This window comes from Gobio gobio (assembly GCF_949357685.1).
Source record: "Gobio gobio genome assembly, chromosome: 22".
Taxonomy (NCBI): Eukaryota; Metazoa; Chordata; class Actinopteri; order Cypriniformes; family Gobionidae; genus Gobio; species Gobio gobio.
In genome coordinates, this window is record NC_137118.1 from 35,181,208 (window position 1) to 35,207,719 (window position 26,512).

General features: G+C 42.0%; 1 protein-coding gene across 1 annotated transcript; it reads left to right on the forward strand.

The window, feature by feature from the left end:
- Positions 1–7,769: 7,769 nt before the first annotated feature.
- On the forward strand, positions 7,770–24,836 carry acer3 (alkaline ceramidase 3). The gene is made up of 10 exons (XM_079804056.1): positions 7,770–7,905; positions 11,939–12,049; positions 12,198–12,250; positions 12,431–12,483; positions 12,980–13,061; positions 14,077–14,112; positions 14,449–14,507; positions 22,068–22,169; positions 22,729–22,833; positions 22,926–24,836. Exons 1-10 carry the CDS (start codon positions 7,803–7,805, stop codon positions 23,023–23,025), a joined length of 804 nt encoding a protein of 267 aa, XP_079660182.1. The 5' UTR covers positions 7,770–7,802; the 3' UTR covers positions 23,026–24,836.
- Positions 24,837–26,512: the final 1,676 nt, after the last annotated feature.

Genomic DNA, 26,512 nt, shown 5'->3' on the forward strand with positions numbered 1-26,512 from the left:
ACGTGTGTGGGTTTTTATGTATGCCATACATCTTTTAAGGTCAAGGTACAGTATGTATGATGTGAATTATGAAGTATACAATAGAGCTTACTGTGTGAAATACTACAGGTATATCCCAAAATGCATTGTGCTTGACCTGACTTTTAATTTCCTGTGTGATGAATGATTTAGAAATAATGGCTGCTCCCAAAATCGCATACTTCCCTACTATATAGTAGGCGAAAAACAGTACGTGACACAAGTAATATGTATGAATTCATAGTTCTCATAAAAGAGTAGGCAAAAAGTACCCCAATTACCTACTTCTTCGGTGAGATTCTGAGTGTGCATACTGTTGGAAACTCAGAAGCGTAAGACCAGGAGATTTGGATGTATCTTCAGCAGGATTCTTTCTTGAGAGCACGAGCACAGAAATATCTTGCTGGAAACTTTGCATAACAGAATAATCATCTTCTTTACCTTAAATGCTAAATACTAGGGGTGCACCGATCCGATATTAGGATCGGATATCGGCCGCGATACTGACAAAATAGCTGGATCGGGGATCGGAAAAATGAACAGATCCACAAGCCGATCCAGGTGTTTTTTTCCGTCGCAGCAGAACCTACGTCATTCGTCAGCTTCACGTGTGTCGCATGCTAGAAGGGAGCGAGCCAGAGAGTCGGCTGTGTGGAGGAGATATTTCACGCTTGCCACGCCAACTAGTTCGTCGCTGTTTCGAGGGTATTACTGCAAAGTCAGGGTCTTTCCTGCATTGACATTTTTTTGACGGCCAAAGCCTAATTTGATGAGTTATTGTGATTTACGAGTGATGTAGAACAGATGCTGCGCTTGTGACTGAGTGACAGAGAGACCGATCTGAGAGCTCCTCCCCTGCGCGCGCTCTCTGGGTCTTCAAAATAATCAGTGTTCGCTCTCATATTTCACATATTAATCCAAATCAAAAGCTCGGAAGACCGAAACCATGTTGCACGTGACACATTCGGACAATTTTGTCCTTGAATTATCACTGGGTGTGAATTGCGCTCAAAAAACATTGACTCTTCTCTGACCAGCTGACATAAAGCATACTTTCAATAAGCAGGAGACAAATTATATCCAGTTATGAAGTGTTTTCTGTGTGTTGACATCTTTCGCGATGTTCTAACAGACGGGATTTGCACACAACGCGTCTGCTAATGTCCGATTCGTGACCTAATGACTCCTTTGAACCGAATCATTTTAACGACTGGCCAGAACAACTGATCTGTCCAACACTGAACTCATGAACTCAGTTTATTAATTTACTCAGAACGCAACTGAAATGAGAACACAAGTGTGCTTACCCATTTTAGCAAGAGTGGGTAGTAAGAATTATTTTTAATTATCAACAGTATTTCATCTTATTTCTGTTGACAATGTGTAGTAAAATAAATAGGCCTAGCCTACAATCATTTACTCTGGAGTGAGGTGAAACCAGAACAAAGTTGTTATTAGCTAGCTGAAAATTTTTATTAAATTGCATATGGTAGAAAATTAGACTATTTGTTAATTTGTAATGCTACTTTTTAATATTGATATGATTATATACCAAAACAATTATCTGTAGTGTAAAAAATGTTTGGTAACTGTCAGATTACTATTGTATGTTTGACCAATACACTGTTTTTTGTTTCCACTGCTACATTTTATTTATTTAAAGAAGTTAGATTACATTCTATTTTAGATTTGAATGCACAATTGTTTTTTAAATAAATAAGAATTCAACACCTTACATACATCTGTTATTTTGTCTTAGTTATGTTTAGTTAGTAAAGTCTGGTGCCTTTAGTCTCTTCAAGGAAGGTATAAGGTGGAAGATATACAGTTTATTATTAATTCAACAATATATCGGATCGGTATCGGGTATCGACAGATACACAAAGCCCAGGCATCGGTATCGTATCGGGACTGAAAAAGTCGGATCGGTGCACCCCTACTAAATACAATGTACTTCCCTTAGTTTTAAACAGATTCTTAAATTTGTAATCCCTCAATACGATAAGACACTACTATCCCACGAGGCCATTTGTGAATGGCAATGAAGCGACGCAACTGACACTGGTAGATCACATGACAATGAAAACACGGTGAATGCAATGTTGTACATTCGGATTATATTTATACTACACACATTCATACTATATAAAACATACTTTTTAGTGGTCACGAAGTAAGTACTTATTCAAAATAAGTACCTACTCAAGAGAGTATGCGATTTCAGACGCAGCCAAAGTCAGCCATTTTAACAGTTCACCCAAAAATGAAAATTACCCCATGATTGTCTCACCCTCAAGCCACCCTAGGTGTATATGACTATTCTTTCAGACGAATACAATCAGAGTTATATTCAAAAATGACCTTGCTCTTCCAAGCTTTATAATGGCAGTGAATGGCAGCCCAAAATGTGAAGCCCAAAAAAGTGTATCCTTCTTTGAAAAGTAATCTGCTTATAGATTACTTCTATAAAAGTAATCTGCATGGCTCCGGGGAGTTAACTCTTTCAAACACATTGAAATGCACAAATTCACTTCATTTTACATGTAATGCAGGGATTCCTGTCAGCCGAACCTTTAAAGCTGCACTATGTAACTTTTCCGTCCACTAGAGGTCGCCTTTTCAAAACAAAGGCATAGTTTGATGACGCCAAGTTTGAGCACAGAATCTTGGGACATGTGGTCTTCACCTCACAGCCGGCGGAAAATAATCGGGTTAGGACTCGGGCAGAAATCATGTTCATGGATGTGGTTATTAACGTTACTGTAGTATGAAGCAGAGCAGGACCGAGTGTTGTGGAGCTGAGCAAGGCCACTGGAGCGATTGTTAATAAGAAGCGCGCAACACAAGCCTCGCGAGCAGCGGGACCTTTATTATGGCATAGTCGCCGGTAGGACTTTTATTATGCCACATTCGACATTTCCCCTTTTACGGCCATGAGTATGAGGTAACGCAGCTCTGTTTATCATATTAGATACATCTGAGTGTGTTGAAAATTATGTTGTTATGACGTTACTGCGTTCGCTCAGCGGCTGCTATGACACTTGTTGCACACTGTAGTAAGAGTAAAGCGTTTCTGCAAAATAAAACCAGAAACCGAGGGGAACGCAGATATGACGCCATCGACAGGCGACTCCCTCACACGTCCCGGTTCATTGGTTAAAATAGCTATTTCTCACGATTTACAAATAACATTTGGAAACATTTTTTTTACATAGTGCACCTTTAATAAAGGCCTTCTGAAGCGAAGTGATGGGTTTTTGTAAGAAAAATATCCATATTTAACACAGTATAACATAAAATATCTAGCTTCCGGCTGACCGCCTTCTGTATTCAACTTACGGAAAGAGCATAACTGGCGCGACGTCGGGCGTAGTGTAAAAGAACTGCGCTTTGAACTGTGAGAGACGTTACACTTTCTTCGTAAGTTGAATACGGAAGACGGTAAGCCAGAAGCTAGATATTTTACTTTATTACGTTTTAAATATGGATATTTTTCTTACACAAACCCATCGATTCACTTCAGAAGGCCTTTATTGAACCCCCGGAGCCGTATGGTTTACTTTTATAATGGATGGATGTACTTATTTGGGCTTCACATTTTGGGCTGCCATTCACTGCCATTATAAAGCTTGGATTAGCCAGGACATTTTTTAATACAACTCCGATTGTATTCGTCTGAAAGAAGATGGTTGAGGGTGAGTAAATCATGGGGTGATTTTTATTTTTGGGCGAACTAACCCTTTAACTTGTTACTTGATTAGGCTGCCGATGTTAAAACCTAGCTATTGTTATTTCTGAAAAAACAACTGGATGGCACTTGCTGAATAATACATATGCAGTCTGCAATCAAATAAGGCCATGTACAGTTACAGTATAGTAGCCTGATGTTTGAAACTAAAGGTTTAAACTTCTGTCTACAAAAAGTTTTGGCGACATCTAGCGTGATTTAATGAAATTACTTCAAGGCTCACTGATAATGGCTTGTGAAGCAGCAAAAAACAGCATAATTTGGATGTATCTGGTTAGAAAGAGAATCTGTTCCACCGTACACAGAAAACATAGGCTAAATGTATTTATCGTTCCTTCATCAAGTCTGTGGAGAGACTGACAATCCAAAAGAAACAGGTTTTGTCTGTATTCTCAAATGTATCAACTCTGTTATCTGATCAGATGAGAATGTGTTCAATTGTGCACTAGTATGTTTAACCTTAAACCCACCAAAAATAAATAAATACATAGCATGTTAAAAAATTGCATTGTGGGTAAAAATAAATAAAAAGTCTAATTTTAAAGGTCCCATGGCATGAAATTTTCATTTTATGAGGTATTTCAACATTAATATGAGTTCCCCTAGCCTGAATATTGTCCCCAAGTGGATAGAAATGTTGATCGGTGTAAACCCGAGTTCTGGCTGTCTCTCTCTGCCTTTGAGAAAATGACAGGCCAGACGAGCCAATCCTGAAGTCTCCTGGTTTGACGTCCAAGCAGGAGCGGTTTCCTCCCTTTCCCCGCCCAGAGAATCTGCCACACCCATGCAAACACTCGAGATCATTAACGTTACTTGTGAACGAGTGAACACTGGCAGTTTCTCAGTGTTTGGATGTACAAATGAAAACAGAAGTCTTTCTTCAGTTCCTTCTGATCTGTGATCATTGATTTCTTATGTGTAGCTTATTATTTATTATTTGTGGACACGCAGCGGCTTCTCTCTCTCCCGACAGAACGGTGTTTTCGTGTTTTCTATCTTGTGAGTCAGTGTTTTTGTACGTCCTTGTCGCGTCTATCTGTTCTAAAATGTGCATACAGTCTTTTCTGTTTAACATCAGCAGTCACATCTTTAGAGATAAACTTCACGCACGCCGAAGCTCGGCCTCCAACATCCCCGACCCCCAGTACTGCATCTGGCCCACAGCGGAGGCACCAAACGCGGCGTGAGATTAAGCAGAAGGAGGGTAAGCGTGAGGGTATCCGGCTAGGCTAGCCAGCTTTCCCCACAATAAACTGGATTACATTCGATTACAGCTGTTGTGTCTTTGTTTGCGCTGTGTAACGTTACTCAATGCGCGTCAATGACGCTATTCATATGATTGGAACATATCTAGAAATAATGCTATACTCAACACTTACTAACTCGTTCATCTCGCTGTAATGGTACATTGCATGTGTTACAAAGTTGGTAGAATAATGATGAAGAGGACTCGGTGTGACTGGGACTCGTGTTTATTCAGAACTCTCAGATACAAACACAATAAACTCGCGCTGACTGACAGCGCTCTCATAACTCAGTAGTTACTATAAATAACTTTGTTAGCAATCGCTTCGTCTCCGTGATGTCCGGTTCGCAAACGAATCATTCTTTTGAATCGGTTCTTTTTAGTGAACCGAACCAGTTCACCAAATCGGACTGAATCGTTAGGCTTGTTCGACTTCACCCAGCGATGCGCAGACCGATCGGCGGCTGACTTGAAGCAGTGCATGCCGGTTAGAAATTTTGTCCGACTTGAGGCAGCGCCGACGCCACGTGACAGTGACGTATGTCAACAAAGTGCCGCGAGAGCGATTCGAGAGCAGCCGGCGATTACAGCCGGTGCAGTTTCTCCAAAGCAGCTGCTCGAGGCTGCACGGACTCTGATGACGACACAGCCGTTCCACGATTGGCCAGATTCACCGCATGACAGCGATCACGTGTGTTTCGTGTTTATTCTAAAACCTTCAGCTCCACTAATGCGCACAAATCTGTTTTTTATAACAGTAAAACCTCCTTTCATGTAGTCGCGATGTTATATTGTCATGTTTATCAAAATATAACTGATTAAAAACATAGACCCCACTTCATTGATAGTGTAGGCTTATATGTTGAACTTTATTCTTGTAAAAACACACGCTGTATTAAGCAGTGCATAAAGTATTACATGACAATAATGTCTCTGAAACATCTGTGTATTGCCAAATATTGCATTTATTTCACTTCAGCTGATAAAGTGTGCAAACACAGCGCGAGCGTCACCGCGGGAAGCAGAAAGTGTCCGACTTCACGTCTGTGTTTGCAGCTCCTCCCCGCCTTCACGCGGCTACTCTCGCCGATCAGTTGCATCCAGCCGCAGCCGATGTCGAACACACCTGTTCTAAACGGTTCGCGTCTCGAGTCAGCGCTGATCCATAATTTACTAAAGTTACTAACTTTCTGACATGAGTGACAGCCCCTCCGACTAGAAATAAACTAATAACCTGAAGTATATTCTAGTAACTACAACAGTTCACCCTGAACTGAGACATGCTGAGAGAACTGACGAGAAGTGAACACAGGTCCACCCGTCTCTCTGGCAGACTCGTGCCTGCTCGTGCCTCGTTAAACCACGCCCCCTCCGCTCATTTAAAATGCAAAGATGTCAGCCAATCACAACAGTGGGCGTTTTTACTGAAGTCTCACAGCAGACACGCCTCTTGAAGCAGGGCATTCAGCCACAGGGCAAACAGCAGTATAGACAAAATGCCTTTTATTTCTAAATTATGACATTTTATGATGTACAAATCATACTAATAATATAAGTACACCTCAGAAAACACTATAAAATAATAGAAAAATGCCATGCCATGGGACCTTTAAAGGAAAAACAGCTAAATAATCCCATTATAATCCCATATTGAAAAAAATATCCCATGATGGTAAAAAAAAATTAATAAAAATATTGGTAACACTTTACAATAAGGTCCCATTAGTTAACATTATTAAATGCATCAACTAACAATAAGCAATACATTTGTTACAGTATTTATAAATCTTTGTTAATGCCAGTTCATTGTTAGCTCAGTTTAAAGGGGCTATATGCGTTTTTCTGAAATTTAAACTCGCAACTGACACCTGTGGCCAAAAAACAGAACTGCTCTCATTTTCTGCTCGCTCTCGCAGCGGTGGTGACGTCACATCCGCAGACAGCGCGGGAAAAGACGACCCGCCAGAAAATAGGAAAAATAGGATACAGGCTTATAGGTGCACCCACTGTGAGCGGACAAGGTGTCAGTATGCTCATCAGGAGATGTTTGAGTCATAAATGGTAAAATAAAAAGGCTATTGTTACGTTTATTTTGGGGAAAAAGTTGCATATAGCCCCTTTAATTAAATAATACTATCAGACACAACTTTTGTTTTTCATAATGCATTAGTAAATGTTGAAAATAACTTAACAGCTTATGTTAAGTAATGTAGTCAAATAATGTAGGGCTAAACAAATGGAACCTTGTAAAGTTTTACCAAAACATTTCAACAAAAAATAGTGCAAAATAAATCATTAATAGCCTAAGTCATCACAAATGATATAGTTCTTAAAGAGATCAATAGTTCATGAATATATAGTTCCCTTTATTTTAAGATGTCATTGTTACATTGCAATCAACATATAGCCTATCCTTACTATAGGGTTAGGGTTTGGTTGAGGGTTATTTGCATGTAATTATGCATATTTTACTCTTATTACTATGGTAAATACATGTAATATATGTAACAGACACTGTAAAATAAAGTATTACCACATGACAATAATCAAAGTATAAAGTACATAAACTATTAATCTTTTTAAGCTAATATAGGCCTAATATGTGTGTACATTGTGCATTGTCCTTTCAGAGCAACGATCACTTCGTTGTATTGAATTACAGAAGGCTATTGTTTGCACTGCAACTGTTATCACACGTAGGCCCTTTCAGATTGGATGGAGCACTGAATCCGTTACCGTACAAGCAACTCCTCCCTCCGCCCGTCCGACCTATCTGATCTCTCTCTCATCATGGCTCCGGCGGCGGACAGGCCGGGCTACTGGGGAACACCGACCTCAACTCTCGACTGGTGCGAGGAGAATTATGTGGTCTCGTATTACATCGCAGAATTCTGTAAGTACGTTTGAACGGTGAGCTTGTGCTCTGGACATACGGTTCATGGTCGTCTAGGGTGGTAAACGCGGATGTTAAACGGGACAGAGGAGTATTGTCGAATCCTACTATGAGAAGGCGTTGTGCTTAATATTCATGAGGCAATCATCCGCTATTGGACGCTTACGACGCATCGTCGGCACAGCCTAATTAATATTGATAAGTCAGTTATTTTCTATTGGAAGGTTTTGAAGCAACGTCAAAATTACGTAACTAATATTAAAAAGCCAAGCCTTGTTAGTAGCGAAGTTGCGACTTGCGAATCAACGTCAGCGTAACCTACTTAAAATTCATAAGCATTTGCCATAGTAGGATTCGTAACTATAGTAGCCGAGAGGCCAGCGACCCTCTGTACGCGTTAAACTCGTATCATAAAGCCCAATAACACATAGGAAAATCATACCAATGACCGGGAAGATAATTAATTAAACCTAGTGTGTGGCGACATTTGGGAAGGAGCACGCCTTCGATAGTGATTCTCAGTGAAATCAAAGTGTATGATCTGTTTTCTTATGCTAAACGTTCTTTACATTTGCTTTAATTATGAACTGACTAAGTACTGTATCAAAATGGGATTAATAACTCGAGCAAGAGCTGCTGAAGATCAGGCAGTTGAACGTTATAAAGGACAGTGTAACCAGCAACATGATAACTGGTATGCGGACTTTCAATACAACGCTATTAGTACGAAGATTACTATAGTACAATGGTAATTCGATGGGATTTTTTGGTCACTGCTGAAATAAAAAATATTTCCATCTGTATTCCAAACAGAAAACTCAAGCTAATAAACCATTACTTTCACCATGGTTGTAGAGATTTAACTGGAGAAGTCCTACCTAGATCTCTGATTGATTTATTGTGGACTTTTGTTTGACTGCTGATTATATCCCAGATATGAAAGTATGGAAGGACACAATGTACGTAGCCATTAGATCTCTGTTGTTTGCTCAAGTACTGTACATTTCAGGTTAACTTAAATAATATGCTCAAAGGGCACAGAGTGACAGTTAACACATTCACACACTAATACTAATAGAGCTTGAATCCCCTCTGCAATTCCCAAATGGGTTTTTAGGATAGCAGTTTTTGGTTAGTCTGATTATTGAGTTATATTGTACAACATAAACACACAGTCATATCTTAAATATGTTTTAAAACACTGCTAGAACCAGCAGGTGCCATTGAGATCAGCATGGTCTTAGAGTCCAGTGGAAATCTGTTGCCTTATGAAGGAATGTGCCTTGTTCGGTATGATGAGCTATGTATCCAAACAATGAAACAATAGGCCTGCATACACCATGTTAGTTCTTTCTAACATAGGTTTAGTTTACTTGGACTCAGCAAAGAGGCACAATAGCAGTCTGCCAGCTGCTGGTGGTGCTAAGAGGCCAGTTTGATGAAGTTCACTCAACCATTGTTCAACTTTGCTGCAATTTTTGCTGTTATCGTTTATAGACTAACTCAAATACGTCCTAAAGTTGGCATGAAATGGTAGTTGTGACAGTCTTTTCTTTCCTTGACGCTTACTTTTTTCTCAAGGAGCACGTGCTACTAAGTTAAAATTTTTAGGAGGGTATTTAGAAACTTTAGGGGCGCAACTAGTTATTTGTGTCTGTACATAAAACACTAACAGATGTTATTTTAGTGTCACTGAGATTTTGTTAATATTTTGAATTCAATTTAATTCTGCTTTAATTAAACATTTTAGTTAAACGTTTTAGTAATTCTGTTGTTTTGTCTTTTTTTTTTAATGTCAGTATAGTTTTTATAAATTTTATTTCAGTTTTAGTTTGGTACATAACCGGTTCATTTTAAATAAATGAAAATAAGAAAAGTTTATGTTTTTTTATATTTTATTTTATGTCAGTTAACTTTTATTTATTTCAAGTAAAAGAGATTTTGTTATTTTAGTTTTTTGTGAACTATAATAACATTGATACTAGTAAAATCTATATATTTGATAATAAGTGTCAAATAATGTTCTTAGTCTTTCCTTCCTGTGACAGGGCATCCCAGACAGAAGCTACAATAGTTTACTTTAAATTAAATTAAATGGAAATTAAATTAAATTACATACAGTTTATGTAACCAAATAATAACCAGGGTGGAAATTGGACACTCGGCGTGACTTTTATTTAATAAACAAGCCTGAAATACACTGTGACTCTTATTTAAAAAAAAAAAAAAAAGATTATGCTTTATTATTGCAGGATGCTCATTCAAATTCAGATGAGGGAGATACATATGCATTCTTACAATTGTATACAACCTATTACAACATAAACACTCTAAAGTAAACTGTCATAATTGATCAGCATTAGTTCATAAGCAATCGCTTGGCATGAATGTGCGTGAACTGATCTAAGCAGTCTGAAGCCTGTAGAACGCACAACAGCACCTGCACGTTCAGGCTTTGAAACGTGAAACGCTCATATTTATTTAATGAAATCATAACCTTTTGAAGTTTAATAATCACATAATATAAGGTGCCTTAAAATGATAATTAAGACGCTTGTTATACCATTAAACGTATTGAAGACTTTTTATGACATATAAAGGGTACATAACACACACAATTTCTGCCAGTCTCATGTTAATCTTGAGTACCTATAGAGTAGTATTGCATCCTTCATATCTCCGAAGAGTCTTTAGTTTTATCATATCTATAAAAGACAGATGCGTTGTACCGTTTTTTTCAGAAAACTGCCAAGCATGTGCAGACATGCAGTGGTCAGAGTCACGAGCAAACACACACACACACACACACACACACACACACACACACACACACACACACACACACACACACACACACACACACACACACACACACACACACACACACACACACACACACACACACACACACACACACACACACACACACACACACACACACACACACAATACATCATGGTATTATCCCTGGATAACTTTCGATTTGTGTTGTTTACATTATGTATGCCAACAAAACACAGACATTTGATCCAGTTTCACTCACCGCCTGTGGTTTCAACTCGTGACCGGGAACAAACAAACACACTTGCAGAACTCCATTGCTGCTCCGGAAAAACAAACTGCATCCACTGTTTCCTTAATGCTGGGTTATTTGGGACGCTAAACAAGGTTATCTTTCCCTCACAGCCAAAAACACACTTCTTTAGTGACATTGTTGATTTCGTGGTCTAAAAACAAAATGACGGTGCTGTCGAGGGCTTTCGTAACCGAACAAAGCTCATTTATGGGCGCACTCTTGCTCTCGCTCTGATTGATGTGCGCACGTGCTCATCCGGGAGAAGTGCCCATACAAGCAATTCTGCCCTTAATGAAGTCATACAGGGCCATACTCGAAAAAAACTTTCCGAAGCGTATTCGAATCCTGAAGGAGTGTATTTGGCACTCCATCATACGTCCAACTCGTTTTTTGAGATTTTGGCCATGTTAAGCATGAGAATCCAACTCTTTGGCAACAGTGTAAATAAAGTCAGAATGCATGAAATAACATTAGACCACCCCCTTTAAGAAAACTGATCCGCAGGGATTTTTTATTCGCACACGTGCTCCAAAATACATTGTACAGTTCGCTCGCATCTATTTTTGGTCGCAAATGTGAGTGAAATGGTCGTACTGTCCAGCCCTGCCTATTGTGATGTATCCAAGTGAAGCTTCTTCTAAAACAAGAAAAGAATGTAGGACAGGACTGGTTTTTGTCTATCGGGAATTGATTGAATGGATGGATTGTTGTGGTTTGCTATTGGTGGATCTGACAGGTTGCCCCACCCTCGCATCAGTAAACACGTCATCAGAGAAGAATAGAGATGTCACTGAATCTATTTAATAAAAAAATATATATCACTGGCATGAATAAATCATTTATAACAAATACTGCAATATTCAATTGAAAAAAAAGAATTGTCAATTGGGATTTCATGGTGACTTTAATATTTATATTCATTAACATGAAAACTTTTTTTTTTTCTCCTTTCTCCAGGGAATACTGTCAGTAACCTGATAATGATCCTACCTCCCATTTATGGAGCCATTCAGACATTTAAAGATGGTTTGGAAATACGCTACGTGTGGTCATTTTTAGGAATCGCTGGTACGAACCGATGCATCATTCACATTATTTTCTATACACACAAATATCAGTTTTTCAAAAGGAGTGACCTTTCCCACAGATATGTATTTCCTAAACAAAAGGAGATTAAATGTTCTGTTTTTATGTTGTCGCTCTTTTTTCGGCACAGCCGTAGGCATTGGTTCATGGAGCTTTCACATGACGCTACAGTATGAAATGCAGGTAAGCTTGACTTCTCGTCAGCCTTTCAAAGTGTCCATTTTGTTCCCAAGCACATGAAAAGCTTATTTCATTTGTATTTCATTCTCGTAGCCACAAAGCCGCTTCTCTAACGGTACATGCCCAAAGCAATAGCAATTATTCACAAGTGACACACAAATGCTGACAGTCTTTTGTTTTTAGTTACTGGATGAGCTGCCGATGATCTACAGCTGCTGCATCTTTGTCTACTGTCTGTAAGTTGACCTTTCTTACATCTGCAAAGTCACACAGTATGCGTTCACCTTTGACCTCTGAATGCTTGTCTTGAGCTTAATGAGGATCAGACATTGTATTTGACGGACAGAAAATGTTTTTTTATCATTAAGTTTTTGGATTTGAAAGAAGTCTTTTCTGCTCAGCAAGGCTGCACTTATTTGATCATATATAGTAGGAACAGCAATATTAAAATTATATTTCTAAATGTAATGTATTCCCCTGTTTTCAGCATAATTACTCCAGTCTTCAGTGTCACATGATCCTTCAGAAATCATTCTAATATGCTAATTTGCTGCTTCTTCTCATTATCATTGCTGAAAATTGGTTGCTTAATGCTTATTATTTTTTTTGGACACTGATAATTTTTTTTCAAGACTCTTTGATAAATTGATATCATTGTTATTGGTCATTTATTGTGGTTGCCTTTCCTCTGACTTTTTTCTGTGACTGATCTGAATGTATCTTACGTTACAGATATGAGTGCTTCAAGCAAGAGCGTGCTGTTAACTATTTCTCAATTACACTTTTGCTGACCTTCAGTATTATTGTCAGTGTGGTAAGTTTTTCTTTGCTCTTAAACATTTTCTAAAAAAAAATACAGTAGAGCCCAAAGTAAAACAATTCTACTATTGTTTTTTGTACAAACTTTTTTTATTTCAAATAGCATGATGTTAACACTTTACTTAAAGAGTTAGTTCACCCAAAAATACAAATTCTGTCATGAATTACTCACCCTCATGTCGTTCCAAACCCGTAAGACCTTTGTTCATCTTGTTTAACACAAATGAAGATATTTTTGATGAAATCCGAGAGCTTTCTTACCCCAGATAGAAACCAAAACAATGACCACTTTCAAGGCCAAGAAAGGTAGCAAAGACTATTGTTAAATAAAATAGTCCATGTGACAACAGTGGTTCGGTACAGCAGGGAAGAGAAAACTAAATATACAATTGCTTTTTAATTTTTTTTTATTAAACAGTGGTTTAGTGAACAAATTGTGTCTGTTCTTAAATGAATTCAATTATAACTAAACGTTTCTTAAAGATAAAAAAAAGTATCTCTTGCACATTACTATAATATAACAACAGAGCCCAAATTAGCCTAAATTCAATTGCTATTTATTTTTAGATATAATAATCAACACTCAAATAACACATTGTATGCATTAGAATATTTGCAGATCTCTTGTTACATCTGAATTTGGTTATTTGTGTTTTAATGCATTATACTTTCTAAAGGTGTAACAATTAATAGATTATTATTATAATGTATTATAACTGTGTTTATATTCATGAGACCATATAAAAAGGTGCATTACATGGCATAATTAATGCATTAAAATACTTTTATAATGCATTATATATAAAAGCTTTAAGTAAAGTATTACTAAAGTTAGTAACATAATTTGAATTGAAATAAAAAATGAAATAAAAAAAACGATACAATTGTTTATTTCCTTGTTTTAAATTAATAAAATCTCCAATTTTCAATACAGTCTCAGACCCCACTGTATATGTATATATTTATGTATATTGTTAATGATTATTTCTCATCTCATTTGTCTTTTGCAGATTTACCTGATATGGAAAGAGCCTGTCTTTCATCAGGTGAGGTCCGACTCTCATTTTATGAACCTCTTTATTTTGGTTTATCCTACTTGACCGTGTCGTGTTTCTTTAAGAGCATGGCAATGTTGTGTCTAAACAACTGGCTCTACTTCAGTCAGTGTTTGTTGTTAAGGGCATGACAGTAAGGTGTGGCTCTATTCATGCTCAGGGTATTGAATGGTACATGAGCTTCTGTAAACACACTGCTGTTATGTCTTTTATTTAAAACTGTCAGCACAACACAAAAAAAATCACCATTTAAACAATCATATTGTTTACATATCAGATGGTGATGTTAAATATACAGGTTAACAGCGGTTTTATCATTTCCCCCAGGTCATGTATGCCGTACTAGTGGCTTTCTTGGTGATTCGCTCAGTTTTCATTGTCACATGGTGAGTGAATGAATCTATATTTGCCCACCAATTTTACTTTCATAATGTGATGTATTTTTGAGTGAAACAGGATATTTATGAAGAAAGGGGAGGGACTGACCTTTACATTTTCAGTTATTCCAATTTTTGAAATGGATTATACATTTGTCCTGCCCAATCTTTCAGCAGCCTTGGTTCCAAAAGTATTTTTTCGATTCATTTTTCTCATAGAGATTTAAAAAAAAACTTTGTTTAGTCTTCGTTATAAGTCATGAAAGAAACCAAGCAGCTAAGAGGTCAATCACAACATTACACATTTTGATTTTGAGGCAAGAAATTATTTAAACATCAGACAAAAAGGTACAAGACTGTGTACTTGACGGAGAGAAGCACTGAGAATAACCAAAGACTTTATTTATGGGAAGACGTGCACTCAGATTAATTATGAATGGGAGAAATTGCAACGCCCAATATGGTGAATAAGGTGGCGTGTCCGCTAGGTGCTCTGCTGAAAACGCCTAGTTGTGGGCACTTAAGAGCCATAGAAGTGTTACCAGTAGTATCTAATTTCACCGATAGTTTGTTCTGTATTGTTTCTATATAAAAAATGTTGATACAATGTAAAGTATTTGCTCTGGCTCTTGTTTTAAATAATTTTGTTCTGTTAATATGAGAATGTGGCGGTTGGTCTGTGTGGTATTTGTCCTGTCCCTCCTCCACTGTGATTGGACGGCTTGGTAAAAAGTGACAGTGATGAGCTCAAAGTTGAAAATTCTTCAACTCTCCATGCTCTCAGCTCATAAAAGAGTAGGCAAAATGTACCTAGATGACCTACTACTTCCGGCGAGATACTGAAATGTGCATAAGTACACTTTACTATCCCATAAGGCCATAAAGTGACGAAGTGACGTAACTGACGCTGGTAGATCATATGATAATGACAGCATGGCGAATTTAGTACGTCCAGATTACATTCCTAACACACACTCATACTGTATTAACATACCTTTTTAGCGGTTGTGAAGTAATTACTTATTCAAAATAAGTACCTACTCAAGGGAGTATGTGATTTCGGACGTACCTTAGTTTCGATCCTCTGATTGGTGGAGTTTTTTGCAGAATCATGGGTAATGTAGTTCCCATTCAGTCGGTCACGTTCGACGTACGTCGGACGTACCGACGAATTGGGATCACTTCAGGGAGCCCCTATCAGCTTCGAGATATAGAGAACAGGCCAATGGGCCATTGGCCTGCGAGATTTGCATCTCGCGCTCCGCCCCGCGCTGCGGGTATAAACAGGAAGCGAGAGCGAATGCACGCTGTTTTTCACTTCGGAGCCGAACGGCGTTGATGAAGCAAGACTGCTTTTCTAAAAGAGAGCCTATCTGCAAGAGAGATGCTCCAGAGAACGAAAAGGACGCTCTGTGTTGGCGAAAAGGCACAATCAGCGTGACCGCATGTTCACCGCTGCATCAGCATAACAAACTGCTGTTCTCACAGCAACTGTCGGTTTGGTGAGGGCGTTTGTTTCAGTGAGTGCACCACAGGACTGCACTTACCACCTGTGTGTTGCCGCGGTCTTCCCCTGGGTGCTTAAGCACTGTTTAAAGAGCGTTTCCTCACAAAAGAGCAACACGGGTGTGACACTGCGTCTTTTTCAAGACGTCATTCCACTCGTGCGTTTCTGGATGCGGTTGTTTCCTGTCCTGACGGCCACGATCCCTCTCGCATAAACATGTTGAGACTGTGTTCGTGGGTGATCCATGTTCTCTCAGGGGAACGGGATCACGTCGACGCGCTGGTCATCTCACCTTCCGCGTGAGGGTTGAGTGTTCAGCGCGCCGTGTGCCGTCTGGCTGCCGGGTGACAGCGCGGGTTGCCACGGCAACTCTGCGCGCGTCACTCGGCGCCTCCGATGCGCGGTCGAGACTATGATGCCTCAAACGGGGTTGAGTCCCTTCGCTTATACCCCGATCTAGTCTCTTTTCTGGTGCACCAGAGGGGGGACTATTTTGGCTGATAAGCCTGGGTGACCTGAGGATTACAGTGAGGCTTCCCCGCCGCGTACATCTCTGTGGGCCCCTCACTCCTCTATCGCATCGCAAGCATGTTGAGACTGTGTTCGTGGGTGGTCTATGCTCTCTCATGAGAGCATAGCCACGTCGGCGCGCTGTTCGTCTTGCCTTTTTCATAAGGGCTTGAGTGTTCAGCGCGCCGTGTGCCGTCTCACGGCCACGCCCACTGTCTCACGTGTCTGCTGGTAGCTTACAGATGGGATTGCTGGTCCTTGAAAGGGGACCTAGCGTTTCATTTGGGGCTCTAGCAGAGGACAGATGTCAATCGCTGCATCGGAGAGAGGGCTGTTATGTGTTGAAAATGAAGATGATGCTGAGATTCCCACCGTAATAGTGGGCGCTCGTGCTGAATCAGATTCATACTTGACAGCCATGCTTTCCCGGATGGCTGAGGCATAGTGCAACGCGTAAATCGCCTTGCCTGCCCCTTGCCTTTTTTCGGATGTGCATTGGAAGGCTTTGGCATTGTGGAACTATTGGTGCCAAAATATGGAACACCAATAGGGCCATAATCTGTATAAAGTTTTCCTCTCTCTCACTACCCTCATCGGTGGGGTGGCAGTGCCACTGGCAGGCCACCTCCGCCCTGCTTAGTGCACGAGGGTAGTTCTGAGCCAAGGTTGAGCTGCGCACAGCGCTGGCACTTGGCTAGACGATGTCCACCCTGGTCCAGAAACACAATTGACCCGGATTTGGTCTGGAACTGTTCTTCCCCGGAGGAGGGCCGGGTGGAAAACCATTAGTAATTCTGTTCCGCCACTGATGTTAAAAACAGCCAGTGGTACCCAAAAAAAAAAAAAAAAGAGCAGTTCCAATACCTCTGGGTCTCGGGAGTTCAGGAATGGCAGCGTGTGACGCTAACGAGCCTCGCCGCTTTCATTCCCCTCCCCACAAGAGGGCGAGAATGGCAGTGTGTGACGCTACAAAGCCTCGCCACTCTCATTCCCCTCTTCTCAGCGGTGCGTGGACAACAGTGCGCGACGCTATGCCTCGCCACTCTTGTTCCCCGCTGAGGAAGGAGGTGAGGCAGACCGTGCGCAAAGCCACAAAGCCTTGCCACGCTCAGCCCCTCCTTCATTTGGGAGCGCGCTTGGCGGTGGTCGACGCTCCCATGCCTCGCCACCCTCAAGTACCTCTCCCTTCGCCAGCAGGGGACGCCGGCTGTCAGGACGCACACAAGCGGCCTCCCCACACTCGCACGTCCCCTCCGCGGATGCAGGTAAGTGTTGCACAGCACATTCAGATCCCGCTTCGGGCCGCTCCCATGCCGTCCGAGCCGGATCCCTGCGTTCCGCCTCGCTGCCCCGCTGCGGGTACGTCTGTGGTGCCGATGATCCCCCTTGCTCGGAGTCTGGGAGCCTGGCTAGCGCTTCCCAGCCCGTCTCGGTGGCTCCTCCGTACCATCAGACTCGGCTATGCGATTCAGTTCGCCCGGTGTCCCCCCAAGTTCAGGGGCGTTCACTTCACGACTGTAGTGGAGGCGAATGCCCCCGTGCTCAGGGCAGAGATCGCTGTCCTACTGGCGAAGGACGCGATAGAGCCGGTCCCTCAAGCCGATATGAGGTCCGGGTTCTACAGCCCGTACTTCATTGTACCCAAGAAAGGCGGCGGGTTACAACCGATCTTGCGATTCCTGAACCGGTCCCTTCACAGGCTGCCGTTCACGATGTTAACGCAGAAGCGCATCTTCAGGTGCATCCGTCCCCGAGATTGGTTTGCAGCAATCGACCTGAAGGACGAGTACTTTCATGTCTCGATTCTCCCTCAACACGGCCCTTTCTGCGCTTCGCGTTCGAGGGACGGGCATATCAGTACCGCGTCTTACCCTTCGGCCTGTCCCTGTCGCCCCGCGTCTTTACGAAGGTTGCGGAGGCGGCCATTGCTCCCATGAGAGAGCATGGTGTTCGCATCCTCAACTACCTCGACGACTGGCTGATTTTTGCCCAGTCGCGAGAGCAGTTGTGCGAACACAGGGACAAGGTGCTCAGTCACCTCAGCCAGTTGGGACTTCGGGTCAACCGGGAGAAGAGCAAACTCTGTCCCACACAGAGGATCTCTTTTCTCGGTATGGAGATAGACTCGGTCGCCATGACAGCGCGCCTCACCGAGGAGCGCGTCCAGTCAGTGTTGAACTGCTTGAATTCGTTCAAAGGCAGGACAGCGGTACCACTGAAATATTTTCAGAGGCACCTGGGGCATATGGCATCCGCAGCCGCAGTAACGCCGCTCGGATTGCTTCATATGAGACCGCTTCAACAGTGGCTACACGATCGAGTCCCGAGATGGCCGTGGCACAGCGGTTCCCTCCGCGTCCAAGTGACTCCGAGGTGCCGCCAAACCTTCGGCCCGTGGTCGGACCCTCTGTTTCTCCGGGCGGGAGTTCTAGAATTCTAGTTCTAGAACAAGTGTCCAGGCACTCCGTTGTCTCCACGGATGCCTCATCCACGGGTTGGGGTGCCAAGTACAATGGGCTTGCAGTTTCGGGTCTGTGGACGGGGCCTCAACTGCAATGGCATATCAATTGCCTCGAGTTGTTAGCAGTTCGTCTTGCACTCAGCCACTTCAAAGTGCCGCTCAGAGGCAAGCACGTTCTGGTCCGGACGGACAACACTGCGGCCGCAGCGTACATCAACAAACAGGGTGGTCTACGCTCCCGTCGCATGTCGCAACTCGCCCGCCATCTCCTCCTATGGAGTCAGAAGCATCTGAGGTCGCTTCGTGCCGTTCACATTCCGGGCCTGCTCAATCGTGCGGCCGATGAGCTGTCACGTCAGCAGGTGCTTCCGGGAGAATGGCGACTCCATCCCCAGGTGGTCCAGCTAATCTGGAGTCATTTCGGGGCCGCACAGGTAGATCTGTTTGCCTCCCCAGATACGACCCACTGTCAGTGGTTTTATTCCTTGACCGAGGGGACCCTCGGGTCGGATGCCCTGGCCCACAGCTGGCCCCGGGAAGAACGCAAGTATGCGTTTCCCCCAGTGAGCCTTCTTGCGCAGACACTGTGCAAAGTCAGGGAGGACGAGGAGCAGGTCCTGTTGGTCGCTCCGTATTGGCCCAACCGGACTTGGTTCCCGGAACTAGTGCTCCTTGCGACAGCACCTCCCTGGCCCATTCCTCTGAGGCAGGACCTCCTGACTCAGAGACGGGGCACCCTATGGCACCCGCGTCCGGACCTCTGGAAACTCCATGTTTGGTCCCTGGACGGGACGCGGAGGTTCTAGGTGACCTACTGCAAGCGGTAGTTGACTCTACGAGGCGCCTCTATGCGTTGAAGTGGAACCTGTTCGTCGATTGGTGCTCTTCTCGCCGAGAAGACCCCCGAAGATGTTCGATCGGATCTGTGCTTGCCTTTCTACAAGATGGGTTGGAGCGAAGGCTGTCTCCCTCCACCCTCAAAGTCTATGTTGCCGCTATCGCCGCTAATCATGAGCTAGTAGATGGAAAATCTCTAGGTAAGCACGATCTGGTCGACAGGTTCCTTAGGGGGGCGAGGAGGTTAAATCCGCCTCGTCCTCCCTCCATACCCTCTTGGGACTTAACTCTGGTGCTAACTGCACTACAGAGAGAACCCTTTGAGCCTCTGCAGTCAGCTGAGTTGAAAATTCTGTCGTTAAAGACAATACTCCTGACTGCGTTGGCCTCCATCAAGAGGGTAGGGGACCTGCAGGCATTTTCGGTCGACGAATCGTGCCTGGAATTCGGGCCCGGTAACTCTCATGTGATCATGAGACCCCGGCCTGGATATGTGCCCAAGGTTCCCACTACTCCCTTCTGGGACCAAGTGGTGAGCCTGCAAGCGCTGCCTTCGGAGGAGGCAGACCCAGCCCTAGCTTTTCTCTGTCCCGTCCGTGCTCTCCGGACTTACGTGGACAGAACGCAAAGCTTCAGGACCTCAGAGCAGCTCTTCGTCTGTTACGGAGGACAGCGGAAGGGAAAGGCTGTCTCCAAGCAGAGGATGGCCCACTGGATAGTGGATGCCATCGTCTTGGCTTATGAGTCCCAAGACGTGCCCTGCCCGCTCGGGTTAAGAGCCCACTCCACTAGGGGTGTTGGCTCTTCCTGGGCGCTGGCTCGTGGCGCCTCGCTGACAGATATTTGTAGAGCTGCGGGCTGGGCGACACCTAACATGTTCGCTAGATTCTATAGCCTCCGTGTAGAGCCGGTATCTTCCTGTGTGCTCACTTCCCATAGTCAGTAACACCGAAATGCCTGTTCTAGTGTCGGCTTGCTGCGCCATTCCCTCCCCTATGGTAGACGGATGCGTGCGCTTATTCGGACGTGGTGGAGCGTTCGACGCCAGGTCTAACACTCGTATGCATTGGTGGAACTTGTGTTAGGCTGGGTTCCATATGTAGTGACCCCCACGGCGGTCCCATATGTGTATTCTTCCACGGTACGGCTCCCTACGGCGAGCCCGTGTCTTTCCCTCGGCAGAGCTCCTCTGCCGTCCCAGGTACGTGTTGTCCCCCTCCACTAATTGGCCAGGGCCACCCCTGGGACTTCCGTATGTTGTGCTGCCCACGGCCAGCCCATACGTGTATTCTCCACATGGTAACTCCCTCTGGGCATGATGTGGCTTCCGCAGCGGCCTTCACAGGCACGCTTTCCCAGCGTTATCCAATACAGTCAGCTGAATGGGCTTTTGCGGAACAGCAGCTTGGACTCTCCCTGCGTGAATTCCCCGCCCGCATCAGATCGGGGTCTGAGGGGCTCATCGCTGGGCGCTGGAAGTGGTAGTAACTATGGCGTTTTCCATAAGGGATCCCAATTCGTCGGTACGTCCGACGTACGTTGAACGTGACCGACTGAATGGGAACGTCTCGGTTACGTATGGTAACCCACGTTCCCTGAAGGAGGGAATGGAGACGTACGTCCCATCGCCACAGTTGCTGTACCATCACTGCAGGTTGAGCCACTAAGTTCGGCTCCTCAGTGAAAAACAGCGTGCATTCGCTCTCGCTTCCTGTTTATACCCGCGGCGCGGGGCGGAGCGCGAGATGCAAATCTCGCACGCCAATGGCCCATTGGCCTGTTCTCTATATCTCGAAGCTGATAGGGGCTCCCTGAAGTGATCCCAATTCATCGGTACGTCCGACGTACGTCTCCGTTCCCTCCTTCAGGGAACGTGGGTTACCATACGTAACCGAGACGTTTTTACCAGGAATTCTGCTGTTAAGCACGATTATTTAAAAAATAAGTTGAAATAATGTTGGCCGATGGCTTCAACAAAAGCATTTACCATTGATTTAACAACCTCACTTTACCTCACTTTAGGTCTGTCAAGATAAGTTATTGTTCAAAATCAATTCCCCTATGGAGAAAATGAATGGAATTTTTGCTTCTGGAAACAGAATGTTGCACTTTATTGATTAGATTGCGAAAAGTGGGCATTTCATAGCAGAATAGAGCCAGATTTGAATGCAAGTTTTCTATAACAATGTCTGGATTAAGAAGGTGTGATTTGTGTATTAAGGAAGTTACTACTTTACATGTCTGTGCTTTGCAGGGTCTATCCGTGGCTCAGAGCCCTCGGCTTTACATCATTAACCGTCTTCCTGTTGGGATTCGTATTATGGAATATCGATAATATCATGTGTGACTCTCTAAGGTAGTTCTACAGTTACATTGCATTTACATGTAGCAGTATATTCATTTATTTTAATTTATATGTTTTATAAATATGTTATAGATTTAAAAATCACTGACAAAAATGACAAACATTTTAATCAGTTTGACTGTAATTTTATAATAACATTTTGTTTCCAAAAATAAATTAGTTTTACAAGAAAATGCTAAATTAAATATTCATATATTTTATATTTTTTTATAAATATTTGGTATACTTAAAAATCTACATTTAATATTTTTTTGTATTAAAAAAATAAATACTGTATATATATTTGTACTTTTAGTTTTGACAACGTTTTACACTGAAATGGAATGTCATTTTAGTCAACAAAAATCACATTTTAGTTTACAAAAATATTTTAATTTACCGAAAAAGTGCTAAATTAAACTAAACATTCAAATATTGCATATATTAATATCTCTTAGAGTATTATTTAGATCTACTATGTTCATTGTGAGTAACTTTGTTGTTGGCCAAGCAAAATGACAGCAGAAAATGAGAACTGAAGATTGCATTATTTTGTCATGTTTTCATTCAGAGCCACACGGCAGCGACTGCCTCCTGTGATTGGGGCGGTTACACAGCTTCACGCCTGGTGGCACATCCTAACAGGCCTGGGGTCATATTTACACATACTCCTCAGGTACGTGAAAATCTGTGAAAAATATCATTTGAATGTATGATGTATGTAAATATGGGTACAATTATTTATTTTTATTTATTTTTTTGCCATAGCCTCCAGATTCGGTCAACCTACCTCAAGCACAGACCAAAAGTGAAGTTTTTATGTGGTGTTTGGCCGATTCTACACATTGAATCTCAAAAGGCAAGTTGAAAGAGACCTCAGAAGAGGAAGATGGACCAATCACAGACCTCAGACAGAAAGAGGTCCAGCCAATGAGCTTCAACGGCAGCAGGAAGTGACCAGCGGCTGTCGGTTTGGTTCCCCTGTTCCCCTTCCGGCTCTGTTTGCCAAGTGCATTACTGAGAAAGCTGCCAAACGAAGGAAAGATTTTGTCTTTATTATAGGTTAGATGAGAGTTTTGTAGTGGTCTTGTGATTTTGCACATTGTAACATGTACATAAGTTGTCCTATAAATCGGAGGGTGTAATTAGCAAGAAAGAAGCGGCCAAAACTAGTATTTTGTTCTGGTTAGTATTTATTTCTGCCTTCATGAGGGAAAATAATATAGCTTTGATGGATCATATCTAGTCAGTTTTACATATTCATACTTTGTACTTACTTGAACTTAATGTAACTATCTTGAGATTATGCAACATTTTACTTCTCTCTACACTTTTAAAGATTATGAAGGTCAAATTAAACAGATCAGAAAAATGAATGAGTGGTAATAAGTAAGATCTTCATCCTGAAGCACCATTGAGGCATTTAGGGATGAGATACATGCACATTTTACTGTAATATGCTCACTTTACTGTTTCAGAGGTACAGTAGCATGTTACATAATTGTGTCCATGTTACACATATTACATATTAATGTTTGTAATTACAGAAAGACAGATTAACAATAGTCATAAACTGCCATGCAAAAAAAAAAGAATAATAATTCAGTGACTCATTTGTCATGTTTTTGTTCCTGAATGAATCAGCGTTTTTGAACAAATTGGTTGAATGAGAGACACAGATAATTCAAGGAGGTCACTGAACTAATCAGTGTATGAAAAAAAAAAAGTTAAACCTGATCTAGTTTGCCCTTCAAACATTTCAAGCCCCTCATATGACCAATATGCAATCGAAATTGAATTAATTTATTATAATTTTTTGTAAAATTATGTTGATATGAACATTTTATGAAGGAATTATCGTGTAGGCTAATTATTAACATTGCGCTGAGATACTTTAATGCTTTGATTGCTGTTACTCAGTCAGGAGTAAATTCATCAAAATCAAGTAAAATCTTGCTATCATTAGCAAATGAATGTCTGATTAACTAGATTATATTCTCATCTCTAATACTTACTACTTGAACTCCCATTAGCCGTGCTTGCTGTCAAAAAGAAACAGTGAAGGATGGTGACGAATGAAGTTGTATTTTAATATTGATTCATCATTTGTTTTATGTATTGTGCCATATCAATGGTTCATAACAACGCAATCATCTATGAAGCACAGTTGATTAAAAAAATCATATATAATCCGATGAGATGCACAATGTTTCAGATAAAGCTCTGGTGTTGGTTTGGAGCCGTGTTTGTACCGTTTGTACCACTGAGGATGCCTTAGATTAACCTATGGTTTTTTCCTTGTTGCCTTGATGTCCATTATATCAAATAATTATTATTACATATTCCAACACATATAATTCAAACAAAAAATAAAGAGGTCAACATTTTCGCTGAGAGTACAAATGAACAAACAGCAAATTACTGCCACTCTCACAGTTTAGTGCTTAAATCCACTGACGCAGTTGTTTAGATATTAATTACTGCATTTTTGGAGCTCAAATCTTGCTTATGACTGAAACGGTGGTTATAATATGGAATATTGTGGTTAACCTTCTCAGCATTGTCCTATTAAGGCTGTATAATAATGATTTATGTATGTTATTTGTGTTTTGTGATTATTTTTTGCCTCATTAAAATCTGTTGCCAAAACATTAAACATTGTTAATATTGTTTTACATGATTTTAAATAGTTTGTGTTCCCTGAACGTCTTTATAATATGGATCATGTCTGGTATTTATGTATAGCTACACAGCTTTAACCAAACGTTAACCAATCGTCCAGATATGGCAGGATTTTGATACCCCGTAGCTGAAGGGGAGCTAGGGTGGCTGAGATCACCCAAGTAAAATATCTCTGTGCCAAAGACAGGCCAAATGGTAGAACCTGGAACTGAAAGGCTTGGCCTTGAAAAGAAAAGGCCTGTGCTCTGGACAAATTGGAATATGAAAATATATATATTTTAAATCCAGGGACGTGAACCATTCTCCTGCACGTATGGACTGCATTACCATCTTTGTATGGATAATTTTGAATGGAATAATTTTTAAGTACTGGTTGAGGTGCCTGAGATCTAGAATGGGACAATGACCCTGATCTTTTTTTGAAATTAGGAAATAGGTTGAATAAAACCCAGTCTGCCGTGCGTTGAAGGGCACCTATGTGATTGCTCCTTTTTGTAAAATAGTTTGCACCTCTTCCCTAGATATGAGCACCAACAGTGGGTCCTTGACAATAGTCATGCGGACTCTTGAAAAGGCAGCTGAATCTGTAGTCGATACCCTTGAGTTATTGTGGATAAAAACCCACTGGACCACTCTCTCCCAACTGGCCTGTGAAAGTTGAGAGGAACAGTCGACGACCAGCCCCTGACCCCTATGCAGCGCCGCCATCCCGTCCTGCACCCCTCCGTGAACTTCTCTGTTGGCCTCTCCCACGGGCCTGAAATCTCCCCTGGGGATGTGTGGCAGGATTTTGTATTTGGGCATGAAAGCTCTGTCCTTGAACACTAACAGGATTGCCACTCGTGTGTCTAGACCAAGCAGGTTGCTGTGGCCTTTGTGTTTCTCGAGACCTTTGTCTGAAGACTGGAGCTGGTTTGTGACAAGCCCACTGGACAGCTTCTCTCGTTGTAATGGAGTGCTCAGCCCTATCCAGCACCTCCTGAGAATCTGAATTAAAAACGTGACCGGGAATTCATGGCAAATTTATCGCTTCTTATGGTCTCTGGCAAAGAGGTTTGTGCCAGCCATATCTGCTACGACATAAAACAGCCGTAAACATAGCCTCTCCTACATTGCGTGCCAATTGAACTATCGGTAAGCCCCTCCCCTCAAACGCAGATGAGCCAATAGCAGTTGAGTATCATTTGCGCTGGGACCGGAACTCGAACATTTTTAGGTGACAGCGCCATAGAGAATCATTGGAAAATCCGAAGCTTTCATCGTTTTGATGGTGTTTATGCTACAAAAATGCTAAAATGTCGTGCCTGAGGTACTGTAACACTGATTTCAGGGATCCTGAGAGGATTTTCTGTTTCTGTCATACTCGTTAAGTTACGATTAAAGTCCCTGCTAACATACAAACCGAAATAACTAACGTTAACTGTTCTCACATCATGTAACTGTAACGTTAGGTCAAAAACACGAAGGTCTATATTTCAGTGCCTCTCCATATTAAACTGGTTATATGTAAATTGATTTAATTTTAGATATGTTTAAGGTCTACCTTATCTGTCCTACTGAGGAGGACTCCTATTTTGATGGGTATTATAGTTTACGGGTAACGTAGTGAAAGGAAGAGCTTGCACGCAGTTTATCGGAGTTGTTTTGCAGATACAAAGTTTACCAGTTATTAA

Coding starts and splice junctions, on each gene's coding strand:
- acer3 (XM_079804056.1), top strand. CDS start 7,803: ATGGCTCCGGCGGCGGACAGGCCGGGCTACTGGGGAACACCGACCTCA. Junction 13,062..14,076: donor TCAGTATTATTGTCAGTGTG/GTAAGTTTTTCT, acceptor TGTCTTTTGCAG/ATTTACCTGATATGGAAAGA. Junction 22,834..22,925: donor TATTTACACATACTCCTCAG/GTACGTGAAAAT, acceptor TTTTTGCCATAG/CCTCCAGATTCGGTCAACCT.